General features: G+C 41.9%; 2 protein-coding genes across 4 annotated transcripts in view; one reads left to right on the forward strand and one right to left on the reverse strand.

Annotated features, from left to right (window-relative positions):
* bcat2 (branched chain amino-acid transaminase 2, mitochondrial) overlaps positions 1–24,938 on the reverse strand; it is a 61,104-nt gene that overhangs the window by 17,773 nt on the left and 18,393 nt on the right. For both annotated transcript variants that reach the window (XM_080183224.1, XM_080183223.1), the window contains exons 2-7: positions 16,632–16,706; positions 14,162–14,362; positions 5,153–5,263; positions 4,475–4,594; positions 2,655–2,818; positions 209–351 (exon numbers count right to left, since the gene is read on the reverse strand). In XM_080183224.1, coding sequence (XP_080039350.1) covers positions 209–351; positions 2,655–2,818; positions 4,475–4,594; positions 5,153–5,263; positions 14,162–14,362; positions 16,632–16,706 — 814 coding nt within the window. The remainder of the gene's footprint in view (positions 1–208; positions 352–2,654; positions 2,819–4,474; positions 4,595–5,152; positions 5,264–14,161; positions 14,363–16,631; positions 16,707–24,938) is intronic.
* The window catches only part of sacs2 (sacsin molecular chaperone 2), a 122,839-nt gene continuing 117,049 nt past the window's right edge, over positions 19,149–24,938 (forward strand). For both annotated transcript variants that reach the window (XM_080183216.1, XM_080183218.1), the window contains exon 1: positions 19,149–19,302. The gene's annotated coding sequence lies outside the window, so the exon portion shown is untranslated. The remainder of the gene's footprint in view (positions 19,303–24,938) is intronic.

Genomic DNA, 24,938 nt, shown 5'->3' on the forward strand with positions numbered 1-24,938 from the left:
TTTATTATTGAGAAAAACAGGTGAAGAGCCAGGACCCATTATACAGGACAGTTAAAAAGCTGGAAAAGTAAGACAAATTGAAGTCAGAAACTGTTATGTGATAATACCAAACTTGGATTTTCAGAAGTCAGTGCTAATAGAATAGGACAAGATAATAAACTTAAGGCCTGCAAGTTGGGTGTGGAACTAGAGTTGCTGAATCACATACCGCCTTGCTCATTCTTCCAATAAATAAAGATGTTCATGGTTCCTACTTCAGTGATCTCATGTTGCTCTCCGTAAAGCCATAGAACCTGCTGACAACCTTGTTTCTGAGCCTCATTTTGAACGTAAATCGTGGGACCATAATTTCTAGGTAATGGGAAAATGAGAAAAGAATTCTGTCAGATGTTACACCTTTAAGTGAGGAAATGATGCAAAATGTTAAGCAAATAAAATGCATGGTGATTCAAAATAATTTGTTCAATAGGTTGTTTAATTCACATTAAAATATCACACCACAAACAACATCAACTGGACGTCATACAGCAGTCTTAAAAAATCAGAATAAATTGAAATTTAAGTGACATTAATGGATTAAGTACTTGTTCCTGAACATGAGAATCAATAGAGGCAAGCCATTTGAATTTTTGAGCTTGCTCCACCATTCAATAAGAGCATGAGAGATCTGAATAAGGCCTAGCCTCCACTTTGTTTGTTCTCGTAACCCTGGTGTCCCTTGTACATAAAAATGTACAACTCAGCTTTGAATATATTCAATGCCCAATTTCCATTGTCATATGGGCAAGAGAACTTCCATGAGGATAAACATTGTCTCATCCTGGGAAGTCCATTAGAATCTTACATTTTTCAACAAGAACATCTCTCATTCTTTTAAACTCTAATGAGTACAAGCCCAACCTTTCTTCATTATACAATCCCTTCTTTCCAGGAATCAATCTAATGAATCTTTTCTGAACTGCCTTCAATACAAGTACACCTCTCCTTAAATAAGGAGGCCAAAATTGTACACACTACGCTGGATATTGTCTCACCAATGCATTGTACAGATGTTCAAGACTTCCCAATTTTTCTATTCCAACCCCGTCACAATAAAGGCCAACATTCCATTTCTGCATCTTGTGATTCATGTACGAGAAATATCCAGATCCTTCTTTGCCACAACATTCTGTAGTCTGTCTCCAAATAAATTATATTCTGTTTTTCTATTCCTCTCTCAAAATCCCTACAGTGCAGAAAAAAGCCATTTGGCCCATCAAGCCTGCACCTAAAACAATCCCACCCAAGCCCCATCCCTGGAATCCCACACATTTACCCTGCTAATCTCTCTGACACTGAGGGACAATTTAGCATGGCCAATCCAGCTAACCTGCACTAACAGACTGTAAATAGTTGAGACCCCAGCATTGATCTCAGTGGTTCTCCACCAGTTATAGTTTGTCAAACCAAATATTATCCAGATTCTTGTCTTATCAGTTATTCAATTCTCTATCCATGCTAATATATTGCCTTCATCAATATGAGTTCTTGTCTTGCATAATAACTTATGAGGCATCGTAACGATTTAATTGAAATATACAAGATCCTGAAGGCACTTGATAAGGAAGAAGCTGAGAGATTGCAGATTGGTCAGAGAATCTAAAACACCAGGGCACAATCTTAGGATAAGGGCCTGATCATTTGGATGAATTTCTTTGCTCAGAAGTTTGTGAAGGTTTGGAATTCTCAACCCCAGAAGGTTGTGAATGGTCCATTGTTAAACATATTTAAGGCTGCGATAGATAGATTTCTCGTCTCTCAGGAAATGTGGGGAGCAAGCAGGTAAGTGGAACTGAAGGTCAAGATTAGCCATCATTGTATTGAATGGGGAGCAGGTTCAATGGGCTGCATGATCTACCCCTACTGATTTCTCGTGTTCATGTATTCCTTCTGGCAATTCAAATTCACTACATCTACTGGTTCCCCTATATACACTGTCAAATAAATTTTTCAAATGATTTCCCTTTCATAAAAGCATGTTGACTCTGCTTAATTGTATTGTAATTTTCTCAATATCTTGTACTGCTTCCTCCTCTCTGACTGCTGTGGCACAATCCTCACTGCAGGAGGAATCCAGCTCCATCACAATCTCCCATCTTGAACCTAAACGCAAGCAGTGGATAACAGATCAGAGCAACATTTGATGGGTCAAGTTTCAGGATAATAATTTTAGTTATTGGGTTGGTGACTGGATTTCACAAATAAAGCTAACTCTAAGAAACTCCTCTCCTGTTGACACCAATATGTCCTAAGCATTGATACTGGTCCCAAATAGCCATTCTCCAAATAAATCCAGTATTGGCAAGTTATTTGCAGAAATGCATTAGGCCACCAAATCCAATGCTCACCTGATGCCACACATTGTACCATCCAGTGAGATCAGGATAGTAGTCAGCAGTGGGAGCCATTTTACCTTCCCTAGCCTAGGGTCTCTGATGTTGACTGGAGCACAGACTGGAAATCAATCACAGAAGCTGTTGGAATATAAGGCCCAGATCACACTACATGCATCTTACCTGCTAGGCCATGTAAGTTCATGAAGCTCTGTCCCTTCTGCATTCAAAAGCATTTTTTTTTAAATTACATTTGAATGTTTTCTTTTTAACATCACTTACCCTCCCATTTTGCAGTCACCCACACCGCCTTTCCAAGCACGAACGAACTTGGGATCAGCAAGCAATGAGATAGGGTTGAAACTTCCTGTGGCAAAGTAGGGTCCAACAGGCCCAATGATAACAAAGAGTAGGGCATGATCAGCTCGAGACACTCCGAGGGAAGGCTGGGAAAAAATGTGGTAATGTGAAAGCATGCTGCACTCCCTGCAGCGTCTTGTCAAACTGCTTGCCTTAAACTCTCCTTACCAACGGAGAGCAAAATAACTTGCTGACCAGATGCACAAGCACAATATCAGGGAAGAAAATTAAGCAGGGATTTCAAAATTGAGCTAACTATTTATGTAGCAGAGAAGGTTAAGAATGAGAAAGTTCATGCATCTGATTACATATAGTGCTGGCAAGCAAATCAGGGACATGGAAATACAAATTGAGGTTAGTACTAAAAGCACAAATGATAGGGTCAGAGGAAATTATTTTAACACACTGGAGTATATTACTTCCACCAGCTACCAAAGCTGAGTCAATAAAACAATTAAAAGTGAACTGGGTAAGTGATCTGACAAAGGGTCATCTGGTCTCAAAACGTTGGCTCTATTCTCTCTCCACAGATGCTGTCAGACCTGTTGAGATTTTCCAGCATTTTCTATTTTTGTTGTGTGGACAAATATTAGTTTGGATGTGTAAACTGTGTTTTACCTAATAAAGTGTCCCAAGGTGTTTCACACAGAAAGCAGCAAGTGAGTGTGGAAGAGTTTGGGCAATATATTGAAAGATTGCTCAAAAAGATTGGTTTTAAGGAATCCTTTAAAATTGCGAGGAAATGAAATATAAAATTATTCAGTGTACAGTAAATTGAGGTTAAAGCTAGTAGTGCTATTGTGAAGTCGGCACTGTCACAGGAACAATAGGACAAATTACTTCCGTCTGTATTGAATTTTTTATAATTCTAACTCCCTGGATGAAGACCATGTGACACACATATCCAAATGACAATCAATTGCCAGTAACCGGTTTCTATACAAACAAACTAGAAGCAGAGTAGGTCAGTTGGCCCTTCAAGCCTGCTCTGCCATTCATTTTGATTGTGGCTGATCATCAAATTCAAAATCGTGATTTTCCCTTTCTCCTCCATATCCCTTGATCCCTTTAGTCCCAAGAGATATATCTAATTTCTTCTTGAAATCACACATTTTGGCCTCAATCTCTTTCTGAGTTGCACACATTCACCACCCTCTGGGTGAAGACATTTCTCCTCACCTCAGTTCTAAAAGGTTTACCCCTTATCCTCAAACTATGACCCTTCGTTCTGGACTCCCCCACCACTGGGAACATTCTTTCTGAATTTACCCTTTCTAATCCTGTTAGAATTTTATAAGTTTCTATTAGATCCCCTCTCACTCTTCTACACTCCAGTGAATCTAATCCTAACCGACTTAGTCTCTCCTCACATGATAGACCTGCCATCCCAGGAATCAGCCTGGTAAACCTTCGCTGTGCTCCCTCAATTCCAAAACTGCACACAATACTCCAGGTATGGCCTCACCAACACCATGTTCAATTGCAGTAAAACATCCCTATCCCTGTACTCAAATCCTCTTGCTATGAAGGCCAACATACCATTTGCCCTCTTTACTGCCTGCTGTACCTCTGTGCTTACTTTCAGCAACTGACTCAATTTACACCCACTCAAGTGCAGATTTATCCTTCAATGTATACATGATTAAACACAACACTGGCTTGGTGAATCTGTTAAAGCAAACCTACGTAACAATAATCTGGACATAAACCAGAACGTAATCGGAGAAACAAGGATTTTATACCTCCGTTCCAATGAAAGTGGGTCGGATGTACAGACTTGCTGTATCAGAATATGGGACCCATTCTCTGTCAACTTCGATAAGTTTCCGAATGCATTCCACCAGCTCTTTTTTGTCAAAGTCCTAAAAGTATAGATAAACAGTTAGCATTCTCCAGAAACTCTGATAATACAGAACCCCTACAGGCTAAAGGGCATTATTACACAGATGATCATTTGAAACATCTTGAACGTAACAATTTATCATTGCACCAAATCTGCAGTCTGATAATGATAGGTCACAAGGATGGATGCTGCTGGATATGGGAATACCATGCTTGTAGGTTTTTTTCTGAGATTAGAATTAAAATATATTCTTACTTTAGTGTAAATGAAACTTTTCTTTGTATCTATTGGATTGATCTGGGAGTTTAGTTCAATATTGCACTTAAATGGTAACATTTCTGACAATATAGCACTCTTTCAGAACTATATTAAATTGTGCAAGTCCTGGAGTGGAACCTGAATGGTGCAAAATTGGCAGCCATGTTTGGCAACATAACACTCACTGCATTTCAACAATGCATTGTATAAGAGAACTTTGAGATGTTCTTCTGAGATACAAGGCATCAAAAAAATGCACATCTTTTTCATTTTTATGCAATCAGTGTGGAGCTTTTCCAATGTCCTGTGCCTTACGTACTGGCAGACATGCTCGGAGTGCTGATCGATGCATCCGCTCCATGTTCAAATCAGGTCGGAACATGCGAATCTTGTTGTCCACACCTCGGAAAGCCTTCATACCTTCAAATAGCTTTTGATCAAACAGAGCAGAGAAATTAAAAACCCTGACTTCAAATCATAGTACAATGCACCATTAACATCAAATGTAACATCCAACAGAATTAGTAAACTTTAGTCAATTAGGTACAGTAAAGTCCCCACAGTCCCAGATGACCATAGGTTGCTCTCCCCTTTGAGGGGCAGAGCTGACTTGTGGTGATTTAACCTGGAGGATCACCACACGTCAGGCGAGAGGCAAGGTTGAGAACCTCAGTTCATGTGGGAATTGAACCCACGCCGTCGGTGCTGCTCTGAATCATGAACTAACCTCAATCAGCTCAGTTTTTTTTTAACTCCCTCCACAATCATGGCACCAATTGGAATGAATGTTAGAAGATTAAGGGAGGTGCTACCAATAGAGTCATTGAGCTTTACAGCACAGAAAAAGGCCTGTCAGTCCATCATGTCTGCACCGGCCACCAAGCACGTATTCTAATCCCATTTTCCGGCTTTTGGTCTGTAGCTGTGTGTGCTACGGTGTTTGAAGCGCTCATCTAAATGCTTCTTCAATGTTGAGGGTTCCCACCTCTATCACCCTTTCAGGCAGTGAGTTCCTGATTCCTACCATCTTCTGGGTTTTTCCTCAAATCCCCTCTAAACTTTCTGTCCCTGATCATAAATCTATGCCTCCTGGTTACTGGCCTCTCTAGTAAGGGGAAAAAGTTTCTTGCTACCTACCCTATCTGCGTCCCTCAATTTTGTACACCTCAATCAGGTAAAAAAAACCCCCCACTGGGTCTTCTCTTACTCTAAGGAAAACAACCCCAATCTATCCAGCCTCTCTTTATTGCTGAATTGCTCCAGCCCAGGCAACATCCTGGTGAATCTCCTCTGCACCCTTTCTATTGCAATCACATTCTACCTATTGTGTGCAACCAGAACTGTCCATAGCACTCTTGCTGTGGCCTAATGAGCTTTTTGTATAATTACATCATAACCTCCCTGCTCTTATATTCCATGCCTCAGCTAAGAAAAGGCAAGAACTCATGTGCCTTCTTAACAACCTTTTTAAGCTGTCCTGCCGCTTTCAGGAACTTCTGGACATGCATCCCAAGGTCCATTTGGTTTTCTGTACTTCCTGGTGCCCTACCATTCATTCCCTTGCCTTGTTAGTGCCCCCCAAAATGCATCAGCTCACTTTTTTTTTTAAAGAATATTTTGATTGAAATTCAACAAATTCCCAAATCTAGTAGAGTACAGAGTGATCATTATTCCACATAAACATACAGAAAACACCAGTGAACACTCATACAAATGATTCAAATGATCAATCGTTGCAATTGCTGCGGCCAGCACTTATTGCCATACAGATAAAGAAAGGATGTCAGAAAGAGAGAATGGGAGGTCTCAGGAGACCAGGACACCATGAACACGTGGCCCCTGGTGCACATCCTCTTTCACAGGAACAGAGCTACACAATATACAGGATCCCGAATGGAGTAATGTACAACCAATCGGGGCCAAACTCTACATTCCAGCACTTGCAAGCAGTAAAAGGAGAACTCAGAAAAAGGAGAACATCAGGATACTGCCAGTGATACAGGATGTGGCGTGGCAGCATACTGGTTCCTGGAAATGAGTGTGTAAGCCAAGGATTCAGACACCTCACCTACATTCACAACACAAATAAACCTCCCTCCTCTCCAGCCATATCAGAGGCATCAATCAGACTTCCCATTCCCAGAAAACTTAAAACCATTTTCCACCCAGGAAACCCCACTATCAAAAAGAAGAATTATCAAGATACCCATCCATAGGGCACTCAGCAAGAGATAGGACTCTCCTCCTCCCAACTAGACTGTGCCACTGGGGGGCAGCACAGTGGTTAGCACTGCTGCCTCACAGCGTCAGGAACCTGGGTTAAATTCCCGGCTTGGATCACTGGCTGCGTGCAGTTTGCACATTCTCCTCATGTGTGTGCACGTTTCCTCCGGGTGCTCCAGTTTCAAAGAACAAAGAAAATTACAGCACAGGAACAGGCCCTTTGGCCCTCCAAGCCTGCACCGATCATGCTGCCCGTCTTATCTAAAATTCCCTACCTTCCAGGGATCATATCTGTCTATTCCCTTCCTATTCACGTACTTAGAACATCGAACATAGAATACTATGTTCAAACACAAACAGACCCTTCAGCCCACAAGTTGCGCTGATCTTATCCCTACCTACCAGGCCTATCTATAACCCTCAATCCCATTAAATCCCATGTGATCATCCAGAAGTCTCTTAAAAGGCCCCAATGAGTTCGCCTCCACCACCACCAACAGCAACCGATTCCACTCATTCACCACCCTTTGAGTGAAAAATGTACCCCCGACATCTCCTCTGTACCTACTCCCCAGCACCTTAAACCTGTGTCCTCTCATAGCGACCATTTCAGCCCTGGAAAATAGCCTCCGAGAATCCGGAGATCTTGTCAAGACGCACCTTAAAAGTCACTATTATGACTGCTTCCACTACCTCCCATGGCAGCGAGTCCCAGGCACCCACCACCCTCTGTAAGAAACTTACATAGGAACATAGAAACATAGAACATTACAGCACAGTACAGGCCCTTCGTCCCTCAATGTTGTGCCGAGCTATGTCCAATCCCAAGATCAAGCTATCCCCTCTCTATAATTCTGGAGTGCTCCATGTGCCTATCCAATAACCGCTTGAAAGTTCCTAAAGTGTCCGACTCCACTATCACAGCAGGCAGTCTATTCCACACCCCAACCACTCCGAGTAAAGAATCTACCTCGGACATCCCTCCTATATCTCCCACCATGAACCTTGTAGTTATGCCCCCTGGTAACAGCTACATCCACCTGAGGCAATAGTTTCTGCATGTCCACTCTATCAATCCCCCTCATCATCTTATAAACCTCTATTTAGTTGCCTCTCATCCTCCTCTGCTCCAAAGAGAAAAGCCCCAGCTCCCTCAACCTTTCCTCATAAGACCTATCCTCCAAACCAGGCAGCACCCTGGTAAATCTCCTCTGCACTCTCTCCAATGCTTCCACATCCTTCTTATAATGAGGTGACCAGAACTGCACACAATATTCCAAATGTGGTCTCACCAAGATCCTGTATAGTTGCAGCATAACCCTACGGCTCAAACTCAAACTCCCTATTAATAAACGCTAACACACTATAAGCCTTCTTCATGGATCTAACCACTTGAGTGGCAACCTTCAGAGATCTGTGGATATGAACCTCAAGATCTCTCTGTTCCTCCACATTCCTTAGAACCCTGCCGTTGACCCTGTAATCTGCATTCAAGTTTGTCCTACTAGAATGAATCACCTCACACTTATCAGGGTTAAACTCCATCTGCCACTTTTTGGCCCAACTCAGCATCCTATCAATGTCTCTGCAGCCTGCAAGAGCCCTCCACCTCATCCACTACTCCACCAATCCTGGTGTCATCAGCAAATTTACTGACCCACCCTTCAGCGCCTTCTTCCTAGGCATTGATAAAAAAAAATCACAAAATGCAGAGGACCCAGCACCGACCCCTGTGGTACACACTGCTGGTAACTGGCCTCCAGTCTGAAAATTTTCCCTCCACCACCACCCTCTGTCTTCTATGATACAGCCAGTTACTTATCCAATTGGCCAAATTTCCTTCTATCCCACACCTCCTTATCTTCTTCATGAGCCTACCATGGGGAACCTTATCAAACGCCTTACTGAAACCCATGTATACGACATCAACTGCTCTACCTTCGTCCACACACTTAGTTACCTCCTCAAAGAATTCAATCAAATTTGAGAGGCAGGGCTTACCCCTCACAAAACCATGCTGACTATGCCAGATTAAACTGAATCTTTCCAAATGGTCATAAATCCTATCTCTCAGGGCCCTTTCCATTAACAAAACAATACATTCCAAAACTTGCCTTGTACATCGCCTTTAAATCTTGCCCCTCACACCTTAAACCTCTGCCCCCTAGTTTTTGACTCTTCCATCCTAGGAAGAAGTTTCTGACGATCCAATCTGTCCATGCCCCTCATAATCTTGTAGACTTATATCAGTCGCCCCTCAACCTCCATCGCTCCAATTAGAACAAACCAAGTTTCTCCAGACTCTCCTCATAGCTAATGCCCTCCATACCAGGTAACATCCTGGTAAATCTTTTCTATATGCTCTATAAAGCCTCCACATCCTTCTGGTAGTGTAGTGACCTGAATTTCCTCCCACAGACAGAAATACATGCTGTTAGATGAATTGGCCATGCTAAATTCTTCCTCAGTGTACCCACAGGTGCCAGAGTGTGACTGTTAGGGGATTTTCACAGTGACTTCATTGCAGTGCTAACGCAAGCCTACTTGTGATGCTAATAAATAAACTTAAAGACAAGGGAAACCTTCCAGGATTAACCACAACAAATCAGAGTCTGTATCAGCACTCCACCTACCAGAATAAAGAAAGGAGACCCCAGAGAGCGGAGGATCAGGATTATCCAATAGGAGCCAGACGTGGTCTTTCAGCATACATTTCACAGGAAGGCTACCAGGAACAGAACAGCACAACTTCACAACAAATCTTTGTGTCATCGATGGAGACGGAAAAGGTTCCAGAGGATTGTGGACGTGGTTCCTATTTTCAAGAAAGGGAGCAGGATAGCCCGGGAAATTACCAACTGGTGAGTCTGACCTCAGTGGTTGGCAAGTTGATGGAGAGGATACTGAGGGACAGGATTTATGAACATTTAGAGAAGTTTAGCATGATCAGAAATAGTCAGCACGGCTTTGTCAAGGGCAGGTCATGCCTTACGAGCCTAGCTGAGTTCTTTGAAAATGTGACTGAACACATTGACGAAGGAAGAGCAGTGGATGTGATTTACATGGACTTCAGCAAGGCGTTTGATAAGGTCCCCCATGCGAGACTTCTTGAGAAGGTGAGAGGGCACGGGATCCAAGGGGCTGTTGCCTTGTGGATCCAGAACTGGCTTGCCTGAAGAAGGCAGAGAGTGGTTGTTGGTGGATCTTTTTCTGCATGGAGGTCAGTCACCAGTGGAGTGCCCCAGGGATCTGTTCTAGGACCCTTGCTGTTTGTCATTTTCATAAATGACCTGGATGAGGAAGTGGAGGGATGGGTTAGTAAGTTTGCCGATGACACGAAGGTTGGTGGTGTTAGTGGATAGTCTGGAGGGATGTCAGAAGTTGCAGCGAGACATAGATAGGATGCAAGACTGGGCAGACAAGTGGCAGATGGACTTCAACCCAGATAAATGTGTAGTAGTCCATTTTGGCAGGTCCCATGGGATGAAGGAGTACAATATAAGGGTAGGACTCTTAGCAGTGTTGAGGAACAGAAGGACCTTGGGGTCTGGGTCCATAGGACTCTTAAATTGGCCTCGCAGGTGGAGGATGTGGTCAAGAAGGTGTATGGTGTGCTAGTCTTCATTAATTGAGGGATTGAGTTTAGGAGTCGGGAGGTAATGCTGCAACTTTATAAGACCCTTGCCAGGCCCCACTTGGAGTACTGTGCGCAGTTCTGGTCGCCTCACTACAAGAAGGATGTGGAAGCTATTGAGAAGGTGCAGAGAAGATTTACAAAGACGTTGCCTGGATTGGGAGGCATGCCTTATGAGGATAGATTGAGGGAGATAGGTCTCTTCTCCCTGGAGAGACGAAGATTGAGAGGTGACCTGATAGAGATTTATAAAATGTTGAGGTGTGAATAGGGTGGATTCTCAGGGGCTATTTCCCAGGGCTGAAATGGTCACCAGGAGAGGACACAGATTTAAGGTGCTGGGGAGCAGGTACAGAGGAGATGGCAGGGGTAAGTTTTTCACTCAGAGGGCGGTGAGTGAGTGGAATCGGCTGCCATCAGTGGTGCTAGAAGCGAACTCGCTGGGGTCTTTTAAGAGACTTCTGGATGAGTACATGGGATTTAATGGGATTGAGAGTTACAGGTAGGCCTGGTAGGTATGGATATGATCGATGCAGCTTGTGGGCCAAAAGGCCTGTTTGTACTGTAGTATTCTATGTTCTAAACAGGACACTGGCCCCCAGGGAAATCCAAACCTCAAGAGGGAGGTCAAACCGGAAGTCTCCATACAGAACCACTTGGAGGAGGGTGACCAACTTCTCAAACCAGCCTAATCTCTTATCAAAGAGAAACTCCAATAGCTGAATTGAAGGCTCCAGAGTCCAACTCAGGCCCTGCAATCAAGAGGATACTACATCCCTAGGAAAACCAAGTTTCCAGGTGAGGGAACAGTCCAGAAGCCCCAAAAAGCATGGTGGAAGAGGGCAGGGGAGGGGTGGAAGTGTTGGGTGGCAGCTGAACATCCACACCATGAGGGAAGCCCAGCAGCTTCAGTTGTGCAGGACCATGTTTGGCTTGTGGGGGGGGGAGGGAGGGGGGGCGTGCGCAACAAATGGGAATCTCCTTTGAGAGTTCCCTGTATGCATCGATGGATCTCCCATCTCACAAGGTCATCTTTTAACCTGCCCTCCTGACTCCATCCAACCCCAATTCAGCCTCCCGCCCGCCTTTCCAGTCTGGCCCACACAATAAACTGTACTTACCTCAAGTGGGATCCTCTTTGTTGGAAACAAAAAAATGTCAGGCAGTATCTGTGGAGAATACAGAGTGAATATTTCAGATTGATGACTTTCATCAGAACAGTTCACCAATATCTGTTCTGATCAAAGTTCATTCACATGAAACATTAGCTCTGTTTCTCTCTGTAATGTTGCCTCGGAGTATCTGCAGAGTATCTCAGCACTCTTCGTTTTTCAAAATCTGCACTGCTTGCTCCTCTTTGTCAGAACTGAATATAGTCTTAGAAGTAGTCATTACTCCTGCCTGGTGTTGCTGTTTGAATGAGTTGTGTTTACAGAGATATTACAATCTGACAGCTTTTTAGGGCAGGGATTCCTTCCGAGACAGGACTGGAAGTCTCACCTTACACTATTTAAACTTCCTGCATTAAATTGCTAAGGGGCAGATGTCATTTGGGTGTGTGAGCTTGTCGCCAACTCCTGAGCTTGCCTGAAGAGGACCATAGCATCCTGTAAAGTACAGCCCTTTATGTTGCACACAAAATTACGGATGAGTGTTTCTTGTAGCTACTATTTCAACTATTATTGTTTAGTAATTTCATTAAAACAATTCAAAGCATTTGCCTTTACCATAATCAAATGAAAATTTAACAAAACTCAAATTGCTTTGGAGCAATGACACTGTCTGCTAGATTTACTTCAGCTGACTATTGGAAGAGATAGTCACATTACTACATGTTTAATAAACTACGGGCTGAAACCAGACACCAAAGTCTATATTAGTGAAGCCCTTGAATTTCCCCCATCTTTTGATCCAATACTTTCATCTCTTGCTCTAAATTACAGCCAGAATTAAGTAGTGATCCAGATATCAAAAAGGGACAGTAAAAGTGCTTTTCAAATCATATTGTCAAGTTCTTGCTCCAACCTTTACATAGCTACTCAGAACACAGAGCCAGAAACAGGCCATTCAGCCCAACTGGTCTGTGTTGACATTCGTGCTTCACATGCATCTCCTCCCATGTCATTAACATATTCCTCCCTTCTCCCTCATTTATACCTTGGCATCCCCTAAATGTACCCCAAATACTTCCTGTAGTAGTGAGTTCTACATTTTCCCCTCTCTTTGAATGAAGTTTCTCTCCTATTCCCTAGCAGATTATTCATGGCCATCATGATTATAAAAGCCAAGGTGACAGATACATTGCCTGCACACGTTCTATCATCTTTTCCTGCTCTGAGGCTGAGAGGCAGGTGACGCAGAGGTGGATTTCTCTCGTTTCCCTTCCTGTTGGGACTCTGCTAGTGTTTCATTAAGATTTCAGGCTGAAATTGGAAATTCTCATATGAGAAATTGTAGGAGTGGATTCAGGCTACAGCACCAATTGGTTCAGTATATTATCAATTCATAACATGTATATCATTGTGAGCTTGCTGGGAATTGAAGGTGTAAGGTATGTATCCATACCAGTTATCCAGTTCATCATTTATCCTAAACTAAAGGGGTAGAAGGGGTCACTTATTAAAAATCAATCCTGAGTATTTGAAAAAGTTTGAAGTTTATTTATTAGTCACAAGTAATGCATACATTTGCACTGCAATGGAGTTACTGTGAAATTCCCCTAGTCACCACACTCCAGTGTCTGTTTGGGTCAATGCACCTAACCAGCACGTGTTTCAGACTGTGGGAGGAAACCAGAGCAAACTCATGCAGGCACAGGGAGAACGTGCAAACGCTGCACAGACAGTGACCCAAGCCAGGAATTGAACCCAGGCCCCTGGCACTGTGAGGAGCAGTGCTAACCACTGTGCCACCTCAAATGGTAAATGTAGCGTCAACCATAAAGCTAGCTGAGACACACATTTTACATTGAGACTATAATGTAGGTAGAGCAGGTCAAAGACAAAAAAGGGCTGAAAATATTTAGCAGTCTAGTGTCTAAAACAGAAAAAGATCTCTCATGTTCTGCACATAAGTTCTTCATCAAATTGGAGAGATAAGCCTCTCTAACAAATAGAGAGCAGAAAGTGGAGTAGAGGCCAACAAAACAGCATCAAGTGAACTTTCACAATTTAGCTGTTAACTGATCTCATTGTTTATTAAAAATAAAAACTAAAACGAAATGAAAAACTGCCTTGTCGTAACAAATACTTTCTCAGTCAGATTGTGAAAAGAGCATTAGAAAGACAAAATGAAACAACAAATTCCAAAACAAAGAAATGAATGGGAGAAGTGAATAGGAAAATAGGGCAGAAGTTTAGATCAGAAAGTTTGATGCATTTTTCATAACTGAGCACTGCAAGGGAAGAGAAATAGATACTGTCCTGAAATTTAAACTGGTCATCTTGTGGTTACTTTAAGGAGACTGCTTACCTCGATTGAATAGTGCAGAACAGAAGATGCTGGATGAAGTGAAAGATTTTGCAGGGGTTTGATATGGGGCTTGTCCCATCCTTTCTTTGCATTCCATTCTATTGTCAACATATGATCTGAAAATGATTTTCCAAACACCAGTTTGCTACTATCAGGCTTCTCCTTGGGGTGTTTGGAAAGTTCAATCTGCAAATCAGCAGCCTGTTTGTGGAAGAGAAAGAGTAAACATCCTGTCTTCTTAAAGATAACTGGGTGACATAATAACAAGTATCAAACAAACAGGGCTGGAAATATTCAGTAGGTCTAACGGTATCTGTGGCAAGAACTGAGTTAATGTTTCAGGTCAATGACCTTTCACTATAGTTCTCAGCAATGCAAAGAGAAAAATAAGATACTGTCCAGATGGTTACATGTGGCTATTGCCACCTCATGGCAACTGTAAGGAGGTTGCTTACCTCTACCAAATAGTGCAAAACTAGAAATATTGGATAAAGTTTTACAGCGTTTTGATACGGAACTCATCTGAATCTTTTCTCGAATTCCACTGTCAACATATGATCAGAAATGTCTTCAACTCCATCTCTTCACCGGTATTGCCTGGGCTGCTTTTGTAACACTAACTATTCCTGCTATGCTGTGGTTGTTGTCTGACAAGCAATCAAATCCACCCTTCTTTTGCATGGCCTTTGTTAATACCAATAGACCACCGTCTTCTAAAATGTCCTTTTATTCCACTTGAGACCTAAATACACTTATATACATTGTCCCTTCTCCTGAAACCCTACTGTCTTGAGATCAAAACAGTCTTCCTATCTTCAGATATAAAAACTGTGGAACTTGTCTTTCACTTTTCCCTTCCCTCTACAGGCTCTACAAGCCAAATATTGCCTCTTCACTCTTGATTTGCTAACTCCTCCATTTTGGTGCAATGCTGTATGGATCCTGACCCATACTAAATAAGTAATTACTGGAATAATGCAAAGCCTAAATTGGTAGAGGGAGCAAGAGGTTCTACAGGGGCTTGATATGGGTTTTTGTCCCATTCTTTCTCAATCAGACTTTAGCTGACTCCTCATTGTAATATCCCAAGGACAACAAACAGTAAATCCCCCACTGAAAAATAATCTCTAATTGTTCTACATGCACCTCTGATAATTCTGAAATCTAATATCATTATCCTGTGTAAAAGCTGAAGCAAACTCCTTATTTAGTACTGCTGCCATTTCTTCACTCTCAATGTCATGCTTCATTAGAAATAGGTGTATGCCATTCAGCCCCTCAAAGCTGTTCCATCATTCAGTAAGATCAATGCTGTTCTCTGGTCTAAATTCTGTCCTTCGTCTCGACAACCCTACCACATTAAACATGCTATTACTCATGCGTCTACATCTACGTTTTTATCTTACGCTACCTTAGTTTGTCATTTTTTGTCACTTTTTTATATTCATATTCTTTATAGTTATTATGGCTTTTTTCATATCTCAGCCATGTTTAATTCCTCTACTAAAGGCACTGACTTTTTGGAGCACAGACCACTCTTTGGAACTAATCCAAACGGCGATTCAGCCATAATCATGCAAAGACAGTAACTAAAGTCAGACTATTCAACGACAGATGCCAGGGCATCTAGACATGTGTTTGTACAAACAAAGTACACTCCAGCAGAAGCCCCTGGATTGCAAATCAGGAATGCAAATCTTACCACTTCAAGCCCTGAGGCCAATTGTTACATCCCTGTGGTCAGCAAGCAACTTGGGATCTTGCTTTGTGTGGCTCAATCACATGTTGCCATTATAAACATAAATCATATGGAAACTCCAGCATTGCGATATATTCCTGCAAAGGCACCCTAATTAGGGTCACAGTAGCATAGTGATGTTGTTACTGGGTAAGCAATTCAATCAATTAATGTCTGGAATGAAAAATTTGTATCAGTAATGATGCTCTTGAAACTACCGGATTATCATAAATTCCAACTGATTCATTAAAGTCCTTTAGCAAAGAAAATCTGCCATCCTTGCCAGCTCTGGGATACATGCAATTCCAGACATACAGCAGCATGGCTGACTTTCAACTGCACTCAAATAATCTGCCAAGCCACTCAATTGCATGCAGTTGTATTAAAGAAAAAGTAAAAGTAAATCAGTCAGACCATCTTACATCAACTTTGGCAACAACATCAACAAAGGCACCACCTGCCCAGTTGACTGCCATTCCTTTATCATTGCTAATTCATTCCAACAGCACCATGTGTGTACCTACACAACATGCACTACAGGAACTCAAGGCAGCTCACCACCATCTTGTGGGAAATTCCTTGCTAGTGACACCCAATTGCCATAAACAAACATCATTAAAAAAAGACTTTCAAGTGCTGATATCTGCATTGCATTAAAAGTGAGATGTTATAAGAATCAATGTGTTGCAAAGTATTAATTACTTAGCTCTATACTATATACAACCAGGTTACCTTAAACTTTGAGCTAACAGATCTCCATGGTCCACTGCAAAAGCCATGGGGCTGGAACAACTGACGTGATAAAAGCTGTGAAATAGAAAATCTTGAAATTAATATCAGGTGAAATTACTACACAAGTTGGATCTGCAAAGAGTTGCAGGATAAATACTGGCACACAGTCTTTCAGCATTCATCACAGACAGACATGATCATTCAAGGAGCATTGCCAATTAACAAATATTTTCAAGAATTATTTCAAATATTTGCTGTCAACCTTTGCTATGGCAAAAGCTGCGCTTGTAAGCTAATGGTCAACCAGTGACTAATTTCTGGCTGTAGGGAGGGTGGTGGGGTTACTGAGTCTTTTGGGCTCCAAAACGATACACCATATGTTGCAAGAATGCAACCAAGTTGCTCCTGTACGGGAAACATGACAAGCTGACACCAACGTGTTGAAGGGCACTGATGATGACTGAACATTCCAATCCAAAGGATCTAGAAGGATCACTGGGGGCCTGGGGATTCTAATTTACTTTACAAAGATGATTAGAATAACAAAATTGAAACGGAATCTATAAAACCTATAAAAGGAGAACATTTTAAATTTGTTTACAAGAGGTAATTGAAGAGTATAAGAAACAACCAGGAAGAGAATTAGATGAAGTGGCTCATTTGAAGATAAAACATTGAAAAGTTTTGTTTCTTGTATGCTATACAAAGCATATCGTTCATAGAGAAGGAAATGAGAGAATGTAGAACGTAGTGTTACAGTTTTAGCTAAGGTGCAGAGAAAAATCAACTTAACGAGAGGTAGGTCCATTCAAAAGTCTGATTGCTGCAGGAAAGAAGCTGTTTTGAGTCGGTTGGTACGTGACCTCAAGCTTTTGTATCTTTTTCCCAATGGAAGAAGATGGAAGACAGAATGCCCGGGGTGCTCGTCAGCTACAACTCTCACCAAATTTTACAGATGCATCATAGAAAGCATTCTTTCTGGTTGTTTCACAGCTTGGTATGGCTCCTGCTCTGCCCAAGACCACAAGGAACTACAAAAGGTCATGAATGTAGTCCAATCACGCAAACCAGCCTCCCATCCACTGACTCTGTCTACACTTCCTGCCGCCTCGGAAAAGCAGCCAGCATAAGTAAGAATTCCAGGCACCCTGGACATTTTCTCTTCCACCTTTTTCCCTTGGGAAAAAGATACAAAAGTCTGAGGTCACGTACCAACCAACCCAAGAACAGCTTCTTGCCTGCTGCTGTCAGGCTTTTGAATGGACTTAGTTTGCTTTAAGTTGATCTTTGTCAACACCCTAAATAAGACTGTAACACGACATTATGCAGTCTCTCGTTTCCTTCTCTATGAATGGTATGTTCACTTGAAAGAATACTTTTCTCTCCACAGATACTGCCAAACTTGCTAAGTGTTTCCAGAATTTTCTATTTGTGATGATTTATAAGGCCTGACTTCTCAGCACCTTGCTCTATGGTTGTGAAACATGGGTGACTTGCAGCTACCAAGAAAATAAGTTTATTAATTTCTATCTTTACTGTAGGTGGTGCTTTATAAACATATTCTGGCAGGAAAAAAGTAACAAGTGTGGCAAGTGTGCTGGCACTAATCAAACCGAGGCAGCTTCAGTGGATTAAGCTTGCCTGCAGGATGAAAGACGGCCACATACCCAAGGCCTTGCTTTATGGTGGCCGGAAGCAGCTGAACAGTGGGACACCCAATGCTCTGCTTCAAGGATATTTGAGAGTGTGACACAAAGGCCCTAAACATTGGCTATTGCACCCAGGAGTCACCACCTGGCAACGGAGGGAAACAGTGACACCTTCAGTGGACTGATATGCACTGTCATGATGACTAGCAGCTTGGCAACAGACAATGTCACTTGGCAGCTTCATGAGCAATGCCGGTGGCAGAACCTGCGTCTCAACTGACCTTCACAGGCATGAACAAAGTGGATTAAACAAAGACACACCTCCTTAATTGATGGTTTGCTGCAAGTCCATCATTTGTCAGAGATAAAAGGGTGGCAGCTACTTTTTCCTTAAATCATTTGTGGGCTCTCATTATGTTCAAAATCACTACTTATGCCTACATAAGAACAGCCATCGTACATCAAAATAATTTGCTGTTTGAGAAGTATTTTTGAGACGTAATAAGGCATACTGTTTTTGAAGCAGCGCAACAGAATGTAGAAATCTCAGCATTGTGCACAAATAGCACACTTTGAAGAAGTGGCTAGCAGTCTGATCATAACAGCATAGACCTCCAAGTGAGCAGAGATTTTAAAAATATAAATTAAATAAAATCTTCCAAGCAGAACACTGCTAGTTAAAGCTATATTAATTAGAATTACAAATACCAAGTAGTGCAGTCTTCGGCAAACATTTATTGTTCAGGCAAAAAGATTCATTTGCATTTCATTAGCTCAGCAATTCAAAGGTTAGAAGAAAGGATCTTTTCTGATATATAAACAGCTCGGCTTGGTTCAAAGTACAGTCCTTTGTCTGTGGACACAATAAATGGAGAATACTAGCAGCAAAGCCCATGAAGCTCCAATATAAAAGGGGACTACAGTGTAAGTTTCCGCCTGTTTAAAGTTACATTACATTCTACTTATTCTTAAAAAACTGAATCACTGTTTGGGACAACTTCAGAGAATCAGTGATACTCAAGGTAAGGAAATTAAAGAAACTTTTTCTCTCAAAGCAATGAAAATGTTTAATTGTGCAAGGGCTTGGCTGTTAAAGAAAGAACAATAAGCTCCGAATGGTTGTGGGATATTAATGTTATAAGATTTTGACAGACATTTCTCTAAAACATAAGCAATGTACAATAGTAGTGGCTTTGTACCAGTCTCTTATACTCCCCTTCACGCCTGACAACTGCTGAGTGAGGCCGCTTGGGTGTGGCTACTCTCTCCTAACTTACCAAGTTGTTAGTCCTCGTGTTTGGCTATTGAGTGAAATCTAAACCTGTTCTTGTCCAACGTCTGCAAACACATGTCCAGCAGAAAATAGCAACCAGCTGTCAAATAATTCCAAGTGTTATTATTGTAATATTTTCTATTAACTGATCTCTCAGTGTTGGTATATATTAAAAAAAACAGCCTGCACTTTCCTTCATCTACTTCGTCACTCTTCACCGACTCTTAGACAACTTTCCCAGCCAGCACCGAGGTTTGGCCGTATTAGCAAGACGCAGCTGGGAAATCTGATGTTCTAACTTCTTGGGCTTTACAAATTTAAGATTCAAATGATATCTCTGGCAGACACAGTGGCAAATTAAGCTTTTTCCACAACTGTGATGGTTTCAGATAAAAAAAAATCACAAGTCCTGGAGATGGAAATATGCATAGGAATTGTTGAAAATACGTAAGTCTATCTGCATGTCAAAGGGAACAAATGGGTTTGTCTGTGTTGCAATTGTTAGTTTCACTGTTTCAGAAGCTCATGGTTTTTTTTTGTCTCTCAATTCATATTCTGGGAGCTGGGAGATGTTGGTTTAGTTACAGTTGGAGTGTGTTAGGGTTAAAAGTTAACCACATAACAAAAACAGAAAATGCTGGAAAATCTTAGCAGGCCTGACGGCATCTGTGGAGAGAAAATAGAGCCCCCACTGTTTCTGCCAACTCCAGCATGATGTCACCACTTATCACATTTTCCCCACCCCCACCCCGTCAGCACTGTGCAGAGACTGTTCGGTCTGGGACAACCTGATCCACTCTGTCACACCCAACACCTCACCCCTTGCCCACGGCACTTTCCCATGCAATCATAAAGGTGCAACACCTGCCCCTTTACCTCCTCTCTGCTCACTGTCCCAGGTCCTAAACACCCCTTTCAGATGAAGCAACACTTCAGTTTTTCTTTTAATCTGGTCTATTGCATTTGCTGCTCCCAATGTGGTCTACTCTACATCAGAGACCAAATGTAGACTGGGTGACCCAGATCTTCCTGTCACTTACCACATCCACATACCACTCTGCTCTCCTGTCCACATGTCCGTCTTTGGCATTTTGCAACGTTCCAATGAACCCCAATGTAAACTGGAGCACCTCATCTTTCAATTGGAAACTTTCTAGCCTTCTGGACTGAACGTTGAGTTCAACAACTTCAGAGCATGTGCTCTCCCCTCCATCTTCACCCCATTTCTATTTATTTTATTTCATTCTGTTTCTTCTTTTCATCATCCTTCTTTCTCTCTTCCATTTTTCTGCTTCTCCATTCCTGCTCTTCTTGCCACACACACTCACACCCCTCCCTCACACTTTTAGCACTTCTCTCAGGTTATTTTCTCCTCATTTACATTCCATTCATCCTTTTACAGTCCCTCCCCCTCCATCTTCCCTCATAGTAAAAATCTTTTCTTTGCCCTCAGCTCGGAGGGAACACTGGTTCCATTCTCTTTCCACAGATACTGTCAGACCTGCTGAGATTTTCCATTTTTGTTTCAGATTCCAAATCTGCAGTATTTTGTCTCTCTCTTAGGGTTAGCCAGTCTGTTTTTCCTTTTAAAGAACCTCTTAAATGACGTAAGGAGACTTAGAGTACAGATACAACATAAATGAAGATTGAAGAAGCAAAAGATGCTCCAAAGTCTGTACCAAATGAAGTGATCAGTTATGTGCTGCCTGCATTGAATGTTTAATGTGTTTCAGTGTAATACGTTGTTGAATACGTACTGCAAATAACAATTCTAACTGATCAAGAGGAATTCTTTCCTTCATTGTTGCTCCATTAATCGCAAGGTAAACTCTTCATTTCATTTTGGAACTGCAAGTGAAGTCAGTTAAGTTTAAAATTACAACACCAAACTAGCTAATCTCAGCTATGGTAAATGAAAGTTTGCAATTGCCATCACTGGCTTGAAAATGTTCAATATCTGATCAGGCTTTCCCCTGGAAAAACAATAAGCTAACTGATCTCTTGTGAAAATTGCCAACAATTCCTGGGTTAGAGAATGCAAAAGTTTCTACACTTGTATGGAATTCATATTAATATGGTATCCAAATAATCACTTTTTAGTACAGAACTTGAGTATTTCTGAAAGTGTCTTATATGCCCTGTTTGTGAACAGATCTCCCACTCACCTGACGAAGGAGCAGTGGTGTGAAAGCTACTGGCGTTTGCTACCAAATAAACCTGTTGGACTTTAACCTGGTGTTGTGAGACTTCTTACCTTGTTTTCATTGGAGCAGAGAAGACTGAGAAGTGACCTGATCGAGGCGTACAAGATTATGAAAGACATGGACAGAATAGATAAGAAACAGCTGTTCCTGGTAGTTGAAGGGTCAGTCACAAGGGAACATAGGTTCAAGGTAAGGGGCAGGTAGTTTAGGGAGGATGTGAGGTAAAACTTTTTTACCCAGAGGGTGGTGACGATCTGAAATACATTGCAAAAGGATGGCAGATGCATCCTTTAAAAAGTATCTGGATGAGCACATGGCACATCATAACATTCAGGGCTATAGGCCAAGTGCTGGCAGATGGGATTAGGTGAGAGTTCACATGTTTCTAATGTGTTAGTGTGGACTTGATGGGCCAAAGGACCTCTTCTGTGCTGTACAATTGTATGCAAAAATACCAAATTTCAAAGGGAGCAACAATTTAAACTGTCTTAAAAAAAAGTGCTGATTGGTTGGCAAGTTAACTCCAATAAAGGCATTGGCAAGGAGACAATTGCCCTCAGACCTGGACATGTTCCTTTTGCTTGCAAAAAAACAGGTGCCTGCATACCAATATTTGTAGCTTTGAGCAAGCATAAGAGTCATATTAGAAGTCTAACTCAATCTTAAATTGATTGTTCGTGTAATTATTAGCACACTCAATTGTTCAGGAAGGGCTGTCCAATCACGGAATCACATCTGACATTCTTCTACAGGAAGGAGTAGATGATTAAGGGTCAATGGCCTCCCTTTGCACTGTAAGGATTCTGTGATTCTATTTTAAAAGGTGTGGGTGGCATAGTAACACCGATTGAAAAAAAAAGATCAATTTCAAAAACAGCATTTTTGATTCAAAGTCAGTAAGTTTCTGTTCATAGAAATGTCCAAAATAAACCCAGCACCAATACTGCAAAGTAAGAATACTTGAGTAAAGTTAAGCAGAACAGAGATAGTGCAATAGGATATTTTATGTAAGGCAAACAGGGCTTGGCTTAATATCTCATCTAAAAGATGATACCCCTGATAGTGCATTACTGAAGGAATGCTGCACTATGGGGCTTAAATCACATGACCTTCTGACTCAAAGGCAAGAGAACTACCAACTACAGGGAGAGGAATTAACTTTGACCCAACAAAAGTAATTATTATTTGAGTACAGAGATTGTAAGACAGTTTATTAGCACCACTGACTAAAACAAAAAGCTTATAATTTGTATCTATTATGCTTTTGCACAAACTGCAAAATTGACTGCAATATAATCTTTAAAGAAAACAAGTTCTAAAGTTATTGAAGAGCTTGTGAAAGTTACTGCATCTATGACTCCAAAGAATCTTAGAAGCATAGTAGAAATGCAGTGCAGAAAAGGGCTATTTAGCCCACTTTGTTCTTGGCAACCCAAAGACACCCAAGTGCCTTTTCTCATCCTATCGTCTTGTACCAGGCCCATAGCCGTGCAGCTTACAGCACTTAAGGTGCAGATCCAGCTACTTTTTATATGAGTTTAGGGTCTCTGCCTCCACCACCCACTCAGGCAGCAAATTCCAGACACCCACCTGTGTAAGAAGGTTTTTCATGTTGAATGAGGGGGTGGTAGGAAGATGTCATTGAGAGGAATTCTGGGGGACATTGTGCAGTCACCACAATTGGATAGCAGATCGCAAAGGAACTGATGTCAAGGAGTGATTAAGCCTGAAACACTACATTAGTGTTTCTCTCTCTTGCTCCTCCAGCCAAAATAGGGCACTGTGAGGAGGTAACAGCAAGGTAAGATTCTTATATCTTTCTTAGGCGTACAAGGGAGTGGCAAATGGAAAGGTGGGCCAGTGTTAGAGTGGAAATGCTGAAGCTTTGGCTTGAGAAGGTTCAGTGAGAGGAGGCTGAGCAGAGGTACAAATAAAAGAGTAGGTTAAGGTCGCTAACATTTTTTTTCAATACTTAACGCAGTCAAAATGGCAGTTAGTGGCATGCTCCGCTTGCCAAATGTGGTAGCTCAGCGGAGGCGGCACTGGGTCCTTGGTTTGATTCCTGGCTTGGCTCATTGCCTGTGTGCAGTTTGCACGTTCTCTCCATATCTGTGTGTTTCTGCCAGGTGCTCCAGTTTCCTCCCACAGTTCAAAGATGTGCAGGTTAGGCGGATTGACTGTGCTAAATTGCCCCTGTTGGGGGACTAGCGGGAAAAATAGATGGAGTTGTGCGCATAGGGCCTGGGTGGGATTGTAGTCAGTGCAGACTTGATAGGCTGAATGGCCTCCTTCCACAGTGTAAGATTCTATAACTACACCTGTGAGAAGTGCACCCAGCTGCAGCTCCTGACTATGTTAGGGAACTGAAACTGGATAAATTCAGGATCATCTGGAATGTTGAGAACATTATTGATAAGAACTGTAGTGAGGTGGTCACACCTAAGGTATAGGCTACAGGTAGTGGGGTGACCACCAGGAGAGGTAAGGGGTGTAGGCAGACAGTGCAGGGTTTCTCTGTGGTGATTCCCTCACATGTATATCTCTTTGGATACTGTTGGAGTGGTGACCTTTCAGAGGCTAGCAGCAGTCAGGTCTGTGGAACTGTGACGGGCTCTGAGGCTCAGAAAGGGTGCAGTCAGACAGAGTGATATTGATAGGAGACTCGATAGTGGGGGGGATAGTCAGCAGATTCTGTGGCAGCAGAAGAGTTGCTAGGATGAACTGTAGAAAAAGAGATAATCCGCCATGGGTATCTAAGGAAATAAAGGAGTGTATCAAATTGAAAGAAAATGCATACAAAGTGGAAAAGATTAGTGGGAACCTAGGGGATTGGGAAATCTTTAAAGATCAGCAGAAAGCCACAAAAAAAAGCTATAAAGATGATTATAAGAGTAAACTAGCTCAATATGTAAAAACAAAAAGCAAAAGTTTCTACAAATATATAAAACAAAAAAGAGTGGTAAAAGTAAACATTGGTCCATTAGAGGACAAGAAGGGGGATGTAATAACTGGAAATGAGAAAACGGCTGAGGCATTGAACAGGTATTTTGTGTCAGTCTTCACAGTGGAAGACCCCAAGCAACATGCCAAAAATTGATGACAGGAAGGCTATGGCAGGTGAGAACCTAGAAACTATTATCACAAAAGAGGTAGTGTTAGGCAAGTTCTGGGGCCAAAGGTA

This window comes from Carcharhinus amblyrhynchos, unplaced genomic scaffold (assembly GCF_965287045.1).
Source record: "Carcharhinus amblyrhynchos unplaced genomic scaffold, sCarAmb.v2.hapA chromosome_186, whole genome shotgun sequence".
NCBI lineage: Eukaryota > Metazoa > Chordata > Chondrichthyes > Carcharhiniformes > Carcharhinidae > Carcharhinus > Carcharhinus amblyrhynchos.